The sequence below is a fragment of the Taudactylus pleione genome, unplaced genomic scaffold (assembly GCF_031769625.1).
Source record: "Taudactylus pleione unplaced genomic scaffold, aTauple2 ptg001314l, whole genome shotgun sequence".
Lineage (NCBI taxonomy): Eukaryota > Metazoa > Chordata > Amphibia > Anura > Myobatrachidae > Taudactylus > Taudactylus pleione.
Genome location: NW_028285714.1, coordinates 13,822,501 through 13,835,551, shown reverse-complemented (window position 1 = coordinate 13,835,551; position 13,051 = coordinate 13,822,501). Strand labels below are relative to the sequence as shown.

Below are 13,051 nucleotides of genomic sequence, written 5' to 3'. Positions count from 1 at the left end.
AGTACCTTATTAGGCTTGTGGTTTATTTAGCTTGAACATTGCATAGTAATGTACTCTTGTATTGTCATCACTATTATCCATTATTTTATATAATGACAATATATTATGCAACCTTTTACACTGGAGCTTACAGTCTAAATTCTCTACCATACAAACACACGGACAAACTTTAAACTATCAATATCTCTTTGGAGGAAACCCATGCAAATACGTAATATAGTTGATACTGTATATATATATTGGTGAATGTGTTATATTGTTTTATTTTTGTAATTTTTTATCAATTTTTTTTTTACTTAGCATTGGAGCAACATCTTTTTTATTTTTAATTAAATATTTACATTTTATTTTTCTTGTCACCTGGGAAAATTATCTTTTTAGCAGGTGACTGAGTAATGTAGTAAAGATGCTTGAAATTATTTAAAAAATAGTTCTCAAACCATTTCACCAAACAGGTTCTAATGTTCTAAAATGTGTGCTAAGGAGCTCATTCAGACCCTTTCGCTAAGCCACGGACGCGCGCTATGGGTGATTGTCACCCATCTGCGTATGCGACAAAATATGCATGCGTGAGCCAGTCACTGCGATCGGGAATTATGCGCTTGTAGTACACAGACTGGATGCGACTTTGCGTGACAGTGCCATTTGTGGGTGGTAACAGAGGAAGGCGCTTGTGAACGGGGGAGTGGTGCTGCGAACGCAGGCGTGTCTGGGCGTCAAAACTGAGTTTTATGGGTGTGCATAATTAGCAAAGATGCATCATTGTACACGTCACTTGGTTGTATATCAGCCTGCAGTGATCGCAGTGCTTGCGGCGAGGTATTGTCTACCTCAAGCGCTGCGTGCTGCTGTGATGGCTCTCGTTGGTTCTGATTAATCATACACTTTCTGGAGATGACGTGTGTTAAGAAAGAAAAGTGGGCGTCTTTGGACTGGCGTGCATTCGCTCTGCCGTCGCTCTCTAAGACATAGAGGGCATCCTTACACCAGACAGTGCAATTGCAGAATTTGCATACCCTGCCCCTTTTGGCTGTGAGAGAGCGCAGCTTAGCGCCCGGGTCTGAATCGACCTCTACATACTCAAAATTTAGATTATTAACAAACATTTGAACAAATTTTTTACCATGTTCAAGTTGATGCAAACATGTTTGAGCCTAATGGCCGTATTGTATAGCATCCTTTATGGTCTTCCATGTGAACTGCAAACGTTTAATATCAAGCACAGTAATTTTATTATTCAAATTATAAGTACACCAAGAAACCCCACCTAAAATTTAGCCATTCAACCTCAAACAGGCAACATTTTGTTATTTATTTGAAATTTTCTATAAGAACTTTGCATATACATCGCAACAGCAAATGCAAACCACAGTCATCAAACTGTGAACACGAAATTTGAGGATCTATGCTTGAGGGCAGTGCAGTAGCAACAATAAACTAGATTAAAACATTATTTATTATAACAGTTTTTTATATAGCACAGCATATTCTGGTGCGCTTTACAATTTGAAACAACATTAATAGAATAAAGCTGGGTTGTAGGAGACAGACATAAAGGTAAGAGGGATACAATAGAAATTACCCTGCGCTAGAAGGCGGCACCTGTTGATAATAGAATCAAGTACCTCTAGCAGCCAACCAGCACAAAACACGTGGAGAATACCAAACTCCACACATAAAAATTAGAAACCAGAAAACGTGCAGTGCTTAGTGGCGCTCAAAAATACAAGATAAACAAACTCCAAATAGTAACAATTTGTTAAATATAGAATTAAAAATTTAATCCACAAATGTATAACTCCCGGGAGTATTAAATTAAATAAAAACAGTCTATTCTTGCAAAAATACAAAGGTTGCCCTGTTAAGGTTGATTGTATTCATAAGTGGCGAAACTCAGAATAAACACAGTAACAAAAGTCTCTAGTATCAATCCGGGAGCATGTTACTCAAAATATGCCTTTGGTTGTCGTTCCATATTTGCTAGGTGTAAAAACAATAATGATGGTAATTCAAAGTCTCTGGACATGTCTCCGCTTGGGTAAATATTTGTATATACTCACAGATGAAGAGTAGGTGAGTTTCAAACTCCAAACTGCATCTCTGACTGTTAAATGATCAGCGGCTAGCGGGAGCTAATCCAGAGAACTCACGCTGCCGAATATGTGCAAATATATCTGTGCATCTGCTGGTGTTTACGGGCGACCTGCCGATCGCCAGTACACATGCTGCAGGGACCCAGTTGTGAGTGACAGCGCAACTGGGTGGGCAAATTTAAATGTCCGGCCAGTTGTGGCAACTGCCCTAACACATCGGGCAGAAGATTGGTATGTGTATATGCACTTACCCATCAGGTTGGTGGATCGGCCAAATGGCCGACCCGTCGACCTAGTGTGTACCCAGCATTATTGCACTACTTTGTAAAGCTGGGTACACACCATACCACGGTGTGGCCTAGCAATGCAACAGTGTGATGTAACAATGCATTGTGCGCAACGTAGCCACTGCACACTCCAGAATACAACTATGCGATGTGTCGTTACATGCTGCAGGTAACAGCACCACCTCGTTCATTGCATCATCCCAACTGCCATGCAAAACAGTAGATGGGACAATGTGATGAACGACCATTGGAACACTATATCGTACGATACATTGTATAATGTTTACCCAGCTCAACTTAAACTGGACAAATCGGATTGAATTTTGAACCAATTTGCCTTATTGTATCATAATTTAATTATAAGAAAGCTGCTACCTGTTCACTTTCTACACCTTAAACAGACTGGATATTGTTTGCATACATAAATAAAATGCTTTTAGAAAAATATAGGCCCTCATTCAGAGCCGTACGCTCTGAGCAGAGCGCACGCTCTGCATGAGGGCCGGGCTCCTTTTTCATGGAGCGTCCTCCTGGACGCTCGTATAGCTGTGGGTCACCACCCACAGGCTATACGAGCGTGCATTTTGATGGCCGCGATGGTCGTGACCATCGCGACCATCGAAATTGCGAGCCGGAGCCTGCGGTTGAGGTTTTCAACCGCAAGCTCCGGAGTGATTTTGGCTCTATCAGAGCCAAAATCACTCCCACTGACATCACTAGTGATGTCAGTGGGCCGGCTTCTGACGGGAGGCGTTCCCGTGGGAACGCCCCCGTCAGGGAGGCACGCCCCCGGCACGCCCACCAAAGGGGGCGTGCTGTCAATCAACATTGACAGCACGCCCCCTTTGATCGGACACAACGAGCGAAGGAAAGTCCTTCGCTCGTCGTGTCTGGCGCATGCGCACGACGGAGCTCCCTCCGTCGTGCGCATGCTCAGTGCAGACCATCGACCCACTTGCGAGCGTACAGCCGCTCGCGAGTGGGTCTGAATCAGGCCCATAGATAGATGAAAAACAAGATAGTTTCAGAGTTCATCAGGAAGTAAGGAACCAGAACCATAGTGAAGACATGCAGTTTACATGTAGTAATTGTCTTTTCTCTCTTCCTGCTGAGTTACCTGGTGCCATGCCTGTGATCAGAGCAATACTGTTATCTATAGTCAATCAGTTGCCTCCTTTTGAGATTTGTTCTTTTATTCAGCTTCACTGAAGCCAAATTCTATTTTGCATCCTCTCTTATCAAAGAGTTTTCCCTGTGCTCATTTCCTCTTGTGGTTTGCCACTTTCTTTGTCCTACCTCTCCTATCATCACTCACTGCTTTTACCTCCTGTCCCATCACAAATGTAGGTTACCTCTACTTGGAGAAGTTTATTACAGAACTCACATTTACAGTATTCTAATATACTGTATGTATATATGATCATACAGAATTAAGGCAGGTTAGCCTCTTTTCTAAACTTCTGCAGCTTACATTGTACAGTGGGCCTGATTCAGACCTGGACGCTAGGCTGCGCTCGCTCGCATTGAGTGATTTGTCGCAATCTGCGCATGCGTATGAGTCGCAATGCGCGTGCGTGAACCAGTCAATGCGATGGGAAAGTGCTTGCCCGTAGCCCGCAGTCAGGCCGCTATTTTGAGTGACAGTGCCGTTTGTGGGTGGTAACAGGGGAAGATGCATGTAAACGGGGGTGGGGATGTGCGAACGTCGGTGTGCCCGACCGTCAGAACGGCGTTTAATTGCTGTGCATAATTAGCAAAGTTGCGTCATCACACACGTGACTGGGTTGTATTTTAGCCTGAACTGCTCGCAATGTTGTGGTGGGAAAAGGCTACCACAAGCGCTGCGAGCAGCTCCGATGGCTCTCAATGTTCCCGATTAATCGTACAACTGCCGGAGATGACGTGTGTTGCGAGTGGCAAAGGGGCGTCTTTATACAGGTACGAGCTCATCGTGTGGCCGCTCGCTATTACTTAGTGGGCAGCTTTACGCGACGCAGTGCGAGCGCATGATTTAAATAGCCAGCCCCTTTTAGCCAGCGAGCGGCCACAAATAGTGTCCGGGTCTGAATCAGGCCCAGTATCTCTAGATAAATGGGTTATAATAAGTAGAGGGGTTGTTCACAGAATATCTCTTCAGATTGTGTAGGTTTGTATGGCTGACTCCTGTTGCAGACTTTGTAACCTTATGATTACTTTTACTTGCACTGATGATGACCGGGCAGTATTAGAACCTTACGAGTTTTATTCTAGGCCAGCGGTGTGGTGGGTGCCACCGGCCGGCATCCAGGTCAGTGTGTAGTGCAGTCCGCACTACACAGTAAAGCAAACACACCACCGCAGGTGCCGGGTAGTACACTCATACTACCCGACGTCGCTGTGTTTGTTTTAGCAGCCAATGAGAGTCAGACTAACTCTCATTGGCTGCTGCACTCAGGGCCGGGGCCGGGCTGGAGCTCACTCATGAGCTCTGCCTTCCGGTTCCCGCACTGGGTGAATGGAGAGATGTCATAACGTCTCTCAGATAGTGCCGAGCAGGAGGACAGAGGAGCGGACAGCGACGGACGCAGGTGCGGAGATTCCGGCATTATTTTGTCTGTGAGTATTATGTGTAAAAGGCACTACTACTGGGGGCACTATATAAGGGGCACTGTATAAGGAGCACTACTGGGGGCACTGTATATTGGGCACTATATAAGGGGCACTACTGGAGCACTGCATAACAGGCACTGTATAAGGGACACTACAACAGGGGGCATTGCATATGGGGCACTACTGGGAACATTGCATGAGGGGCACTACTACTACTACTAGGGGCACTGCATAATGGGCACTATATAAGGGGCACTACTACTGGGGGTACTAAGATGCAAATGGAATGTAAAGGAATGTTCTCAGAGTGACGAGAAACGGTGTGTCATGTTGGCACGCCACCATTTTCCAGTGAACACGCCCCTTGTGGCATGTGTCCATGCCCACTTTTTTCGGCACACGTACATGGGGGAGCTCCATTTTTCATCTTACCCTGGGCTCCAAATACCCTAGTTATACCACTGATTGTTACATAACACCTTCATCCACTTGCCTCCTCAATTCTTACCTTTTATTTATAAGGCTCCACAAGAGTTCCATAGTACTGTACACAGGGGACACAACAAACAAGAAGTTACAAAAGTACAGACTAATCAAGTCTTCACATAAATCATAGTTACCTAGTCTCCCGAGGGTGTGACATGTTTGTCTACATTCATCATGTCGACATTTATAATTGAGTCTGACTCAGAATCAGCCCGTATATGTGCAGACTTGTCCATCCCCAGTTGAATGTAAAGCATTTTTTTATTTGGTACTGCAGTGTAAAATCACTTTGTATTAGTTCTAAGGGTTTGCATAAATTATTGGATTTCATTGTCTGCGATCAATTGCACACAGTCATTATTATCAACTTTACACTTACACTACTTCCAGAGCACATGCAACTCGGTCCCCTTCATGAGAGTGCGATTGAGACTTTTCGACAGTCATTTTAATCACACTTGGTGACTGCATGCCCACACCACGCCCTAAGTGCACTTTAGCTGCGAGTGCATACCCACTGCAATCGTACTCACACCGGCTTCCCACGCCTGCACACCCATTTCTGTCATGGTTGCAGCCATTCACAGTCTACAGTCACGTTGGAGACTGGTAAAAGTTGCAGATTAAGAAAAGTTGTGCATGCACAATGTATAAAATCACAACTTGAGACAAAGAAAATCACTAATCGCATTTCAGTCTAAAGCTGGGAACACACCAGTACAATTATCGGGCCAATAATTGTATAGGTATGCATGCAGAAGCGTCAGGCGATAAACGGCTTCAAAAAGTTCCTGCAACTGTTGGAACGGGAGGTTGCATCTCATGAGCTGCTTAAAATTTAAGATAGCTGACCTACCAGTCCTATAGAAGACCATACACTGGGCTTGATTCAGAGATGGATGCAGGAGTGATGGGTGTTACAGTTCGTCTTTGGTACTAGTAGTGTATCTGAGAAGGTATATAAATAATGCAGGTGTCGCCCACCTGTGCCTTCTCAGATCTGTTGCACACAGCATCGGATAACCATCGAGAACATTGGCGGACCTCTAAAATGCCAGTGACACTCCTCCACATCGCCGCACCCAGATTGCAGCTTTCCCCGCATTGTGATCGGAACCGTAACAGCATTGGGCACATGTGCACTGCAGCTCCAGCACAGTAACCAAAACATTGGTCAATAGCGTCCAAATCCCCACTTGCGTCCAAGTCTCAATCAGACCCACACTGAGCTAAAAATAGCTCCATGTGTATGGGATGCACACTCAGATAAACGCAATAATGTGATCTGCACAGTGTGCAGGGGTGTATCTAGGGATCCGAGCGCCCCTGGCAAGGTAATGGACTGGCGCCCCCCATCATTTCAGGAAGCGTCCCCAGTAGTAGTCCCCCCTATACAGTGCTCCCAGTAGCAGCCACCCCCCCATAACGTGCCCCCACAATACAGTGCCCCCAGTAGCGGCCATCTCTCCCCCATAATGTGCCCCCATAGCGGCCCCACAATACAGTGCCCCCAGTAGCGGCCATCCCCCCCAATGTGCCCCCAGGAATGGCCCCCACAATACAGTGCCCCCAGTAGCGGCCATCCCCCCTATAACATGCCACCAGTACCGCCCCCAAAATACAGTGCCCCCAGTAGCGGCCATCCCCCCAATGTGCCCCCAGTAGCGGCCCCCACAATACAGTGCCCCCAGTAGCGGCCATCCCCGGCCATACTTACAATGCTAAGGCTCTGTCTATATACACTCAGGTATAATACTTATAATGCTAAGGCTCCGTCTATATACACCCAGGTATTATACTTATAATGCTAAGGCTCTGTCTATATACACCCAGGTATTATACTTACAATGCTAAGGCTATGTCTATATACACTCAGGTATAATACATATAATGCTAAGGCTCTGTCTATATACACCCAGGTATTATACTTACAATGCTAAGGCTATGTCTATATACACTCAGGTATCATACTTAGAATGCTAAGGCTCTGTCTATCTACACCCAGGTATTATACTTATAATGCTAAGGCTCTGTCTATATATACCCAGGTGTTATACTGTATATATAAAGTCTTTTATATCAATCACCAACATATTAATGCATTGTATGCCGGCTTTCATCCAGGAGAAAGTGGTTTCCTTAAACACTAGTAAATCAAAGCTATTCCATACCTATAATAAAAAGTACGGCAGTACACTCTGATGGATAAACATCAGTACAAGTTACAGTGTATTTAGTTTGTGCCCCAGAAACCACTTTGGCTGTTTGTTTCCCCTACTTCTGTGCAGGTTGGCAGACAAAGGGTTAACACACCGAACCCGGGCAGCCTGCGGGTCTGTGACAATGTATTTTCTGGCTGATTGCTTTTGATGGCTCTGCCTGCTCCTTCCTTTTGCCCTTTTCACTTCAGCCCAGTACACAAGTGAATGTTCCCCTCCCCTCCCCGCTTGCTCCTGGCTGCAGTTTATTAATTAAACTGGGAGTAGCTGAGTGCTGCCTATTTGCTGCTGCCTTCATTAGTGCTCAAGGATCCACCCAGAGGCATCAGCTTTAGTTATTAGCAGGGAGACGGCAGCATCCTCCCCAGACCCATCTCCACTTTACAGAGAGGGAGTCATAGAGGATCTCCTCAATGTCATTGTTACCTCGGCACTCCCTGCAGACAGTTTCATATTCACAAAGTCCAATAACACAGAACAATATAGGGGAGGACTCTTCCATCTTACAATCACCTATCCTAACGGGAAGGACACTATTCTCGTGTAGTCCGGCCGTTAGGGGGTTAATGTGACATTCTGTTCTGTTCCTGAGATTCTGGGAGAATGTGAGTGATGGGGGAATGAGCGCTTATCCTCCTCTGCAGCAACTTTTACTTGTGTGGATTTCATTGTCTCTGATCATTGCGAGCTGTGGACTTCAAGGAGGTGGTTTTTTGTTTTTACAGTATTTCTTCAGATGAATTTCCCCAAATCAGATAGGCAGGTGCACACAGCATTATCAATGACCCTATATCCATATTCTGCATGCTGAGCACACTCCAGATTGCGGGCTGAGATGAGATAGACACCTCCAGGACTGCGCTGTGATCTGCCCATCACACCTACAGACACCCCCTGTTTTAGCACTGGGCGCCCCCTCCCATAGCTGGGGAAGGGACCGGACAGTCACTATGGGTCAGTCTGGCTGAGGAATTACAAGCACCAAAAAAAAAAAACCACTGGAGATTTGCTGAGTCTCCTGCCAGACACGCCCTGGAGACAGGAGAAGGGCATTATTGCAGAGAAACAACTTTCTACCTCCAGCAGTGAGTGAGCCCACTGGCAGCACCATGGCATGGCTCAGCTGGGCATTACACCTCCTTTGCCTGGCTCAAGGTAAGTGGTGGCTTGACTCTATGGCAGATGTCTGAGATACCCCCTCCTAAAGATTATTACACCGAAACAGCATGTTCCTCTGTCTTCCTCTATCCTTTTGTAGTGATAACCATTTTACTATTACAGTAGTTTGTGGATTCACTGTATACCCAACCCTGCAATGTTACAGCAACGAGTAAACACTGCAAGGAGTTGAGATGGTCTGCAGTCTGCAGACTATCTATATTTAACTTTTTTTTTTTTTTTTAATAAAAACTAAATCATATATGTAGAGATTAGTGGTAAATCGATGTTGCTCCCATAGGTCAGCAGTTCCCCCTGCAACCTCCTTTATAGTTACAGTAAATGGGGTAGGTTGTTATAGAGTGCATATAGACAGATATAAAACAAGGACAATTATTTTCAGTTTCCAAAGTTTTTAATACTGCAGTTTGGAGGTAGCCCTGTAAGCTATACAGGTGTACATGATGTTACAATACCGGGGTATACAGGTTAGTACTGACTTACTAATGTGCATGTAGGTAAAGTGACCAGCGTGGAAGCAGGTGAGCTGCTGGGTGAGAGTTGTGATAAAGATCCGAGCAGCTGCCATTCTCTCTGTAAGGTAAACAGAGTCTTGCTGTATAATCCTTATCTCCATATGTCAGTGTTTGCTCATACGGTACAGCACAGGGGATGCAAATCACAGCTCTGTAATACCAACTTCCCAAAGTGAGGGCACTGCCTGCTGCAACTTTGTCACATGAATGGCAAGGCCAGAGCAGGGTACACTTGTGGTGGCCTTATTATCTTCACATGTTGCATTTTTCTATATCGTCCTCCTTGGTTTTTTGTTTGTTTCAAATGTTGTATCTTGTTTGCCTCTATCTCCTGAAAACACAACAACTTTTATGTTAATGATTTTGATGGTTTTGATTCCAGTATATACTAGATGAAAGCAACTTGGCATTGTGACTCATTAACAAGTGCTGTTAAAAATGACTAACCGTAGGGAATGGCACAATTTGTGCACAAAAGTCACAGCAGTAAACTTAATGCACTTTTCTATTCATGATCCCAATACTATACAGTTTCATATAAGTGATTATTTGCTGGGAATGGTAACCTAAAATGCAGTTCTCTTTTCCTAGCATAAAAGTGTGTAGGCTAAGCAGTGTTTAGTGAATGTGGGAATTGTGTGTAAAGTGACTGAAGATCAGTCCAATCTTGATTTTTCTCGGTCGACTTTCATTTTACCGTGTCATTAGTCATTTTATGGGCTTAAATTAATTTTATGTTCCTGGAAAGAGATTTCTGTCCTCTTCCTGTTGCAAATGTATATTGCACTAGTGATTTCATTATAGAGGTGCTTTAATGTTCTGCAGTCAATTTAGACAGAGTAATTTGTATCAGGCCATTGCCACATGAGCAGTTGTGTAAGTACACACTATTCTCTAATACCATACAAATATTGTGATTAGTGGGCAAAGAATCGTAACAATCTGTAGCCATTTAGGGGGGTATTTATCAAAGACTGGCGAGAGAGAAAATGGTGAGAGATAAAGCACCAATCACTTACCAATGTAAGTTCTAACTTAGATATCTGTCCAATCTGGCTGATTGGAATGAAAACCTGGTAATGTATGGGAGTAAATGACAGTTGATCATAGGGGCATATATATCAAAGCTTGATGTGAGATATATTTCACAAATTTATATTACCAACCAATCGGCTCCAAACTATAATTTCTTAAACACAGCCTGCAAAATGTAAGTTAGAAGCTGATTGGTTGGTGATATATATCGCACATCAAGCTTTGATACATATGCCCCATAGTTTGTCAGTATTGGCATAAAAAGTGTAAACTTATATGAAATATACAGTATAATTGTGCTGTACATAGGATTCTAGCTTCTTTAAACAAACATTTCTGCAAATTCACAATATTCATGAATGTATAGATTTATCTACCCACAAACATAATTATTGTATACATTTTAATTAAAAAATATATTCAGCTTCTAACTTGTGCACAGCATTATCTAAATTGAACACCAGATATGTTGATTATGCCCAGAGAAGTTACATAATTCTGACTAATCAATCTGCTCACACGCTGAAATATACGTAGTTGTATCAAGTACTAGTCAGTCAAAATAAACTAGACTAGTCTTATTTAGTAACTATCTTGGAGATTAGTTCTTGTGTGCCACACAGGTTAGTGCTAATGGTGAGATGATTGCATGTAAGAAAAAATAATTGCAGTAGTGGGCACCTGTTATTCAAGGGTTAAATGAATGTTCTGCTCCAGGTAATTTACTTAAACAATGGTATTGCTTGTTCTGTCCCTATATATTCTACTGTGTGAGGTGAATACCTTTTGTAAGTTATAGTATGTTGAAATTATAGTGCTAGCCACTATATTACAGATATATAATTGCTTTTTATTTGATTTTGTTTATACTTTTTTCCCCATTGATTATTATATCAAGAACTGACTATATGTGTACATTTATATCATGTAACTCTAATGCATGTAAAAAAAAAATATATATATATATATATATATATATATATATATAATACATAATGTGTGTAAACACTTTATTACATGTCACACATACTCCAACTGGTACACCAGTGGCGTAGGAGTATGCTGCTTTTGGTGAAAATGGTTTATATAATTTTGATTTGTTTATTCTTTTTATTCGTATTCCATATTAGCTATCCTGATATGTAATAAATTATCATGATTTTTATTAGAATTTCATAGTTTTGCTTATATATTTGTTTTATTGCATAAGATCATCTATTTTATAATTCCTTAAGCTGGCCATCCACTATACAATTTTCTGTAACATATCTGTCCAATCTGGCTGGTTGGAATGATAACCTGGTAATGTATGGGAGCAAATGACAGTCAATCATATGGTTTTAAACACTGAAAAAAGGAAAATTTGTGTGTTAACCAATTTGTCTGAACAAACATTTTTGGCTATTTTCCAGTGTTTATGAGCAAATGGACGATTGTCATTTGCTCCCATACATTACCAGGTTTTCATTCCAACCAGCCAGATTGGACAGATATCTGACAGATAATTGTATAGTGGATGCCCATCTTAAGTCTTTAAAGTGTGCTATTCCATTAACATAGGAGCAAACCCCTGCCGAGACCCCCTATTTCACATGGGCAGCTATTGGTTGGTATCAGAATGCACATTGTTCTGTTTCAGTATCCTGGATGGGTGTCATATAATGCAAATGAGTAGTACAGTCTGATCATATGGTAGTGTACATTTAAGTCTTTATCATCATTAAAAGCTCTATATATGTAGTATTGTATGCCCAATATTTCACTTTCCTGGGATTATTTTGCTAGTGTTATCCATGTGTTTTAGTTCTTTCAAGCTGTTTAATATTAGCTTGAGTTTACTAAATGTAGCAAAGTCATTGTGTTCTGCAATGAAAAGTTTAATTTAATTTGCTCTGGCTGTATTATTCATGCTAAACTCAGTTTGCTGGAGGTCTGGAGCTAATCCCATTATATCCATTTTTCCAAAGCGCATTTTGGTAATTGTTATTTTCACTGCATTTCTATAGAAACAATGGTGTCCACTTGCCAACATATAAATTAGCTATAATAAGCATGGGTACGGCTGTATGCCACAGAAGAATGATTGGTATTTAACAGGCAAGGGCAGTTTAAGTGGTAGGCGGAAGTATGTGTTCTAGTAATGTGGAGTGCAAGTGGCTCAGTGGTTAAGTGATCTGACTTTAAAACAGTGAAAGACCTAAATAAATCAAACCTTGGGTTGAACCCCTCCATAGACCCCTGTTGGTAATTACCTCTTCTTCCCAGACACAGACTTGGATTGAATAGGAAGATAAATTCTATATCTAATGTAAAAATAAATATAGATATTTTCATTTAAACGCATTTCTGAAATCGCTGTTGTGCAGGGCTCCACTGAGAATAGATGGCTCAGTGTATAAACAGATTTTTACATTGTTGCCAGTGTGTATATTTCTTTTGCTGTATTTGATAAATGTTTACAATCAATTGTGATTATAAATATGAGTACAGCCTTTTAGTAATTCTTCTAACTACTGCTTTGAATTCTTCCATTATTTTTGCTTTAAGTCCCTGTTGTTTATCTGCATATTTTTAATGTGAATAGGTTATAAGATTGTGTATGGTGCAGTTATTCTAAAGATGGGATTTCTGCGTGGAAGCTGTTTTAG

The 13,051-nt window shown here is 42.2% G+C and overlaps 1 protein-coding gene across 1 annotated transcript in view; it reads left to right on the top strand.

The window, feature by feature from the left end:
• The first annotated feature begins 8,030 nt into the window (after positions 1 to 8,030).
• RET (ret proto-oncogene) overlaps positions 8,031 to 13,051 on the top strand; it is a 155,149-nt gene continuing 150,128 nt past the window's right edge. The window contains exon 1 of the mRNA XM_088463107.1: positions 8,031 to 8,829. Within this exon, the coding sequence (XP_088319233.1) occupies positions 8,784 to 8,829 (46 nt within the window). The 5' untranslated portion in view covers positions 8,031 to 8,783. The remainder of the gene's footprint in view (positions 8,830 to 13,051) is intronic.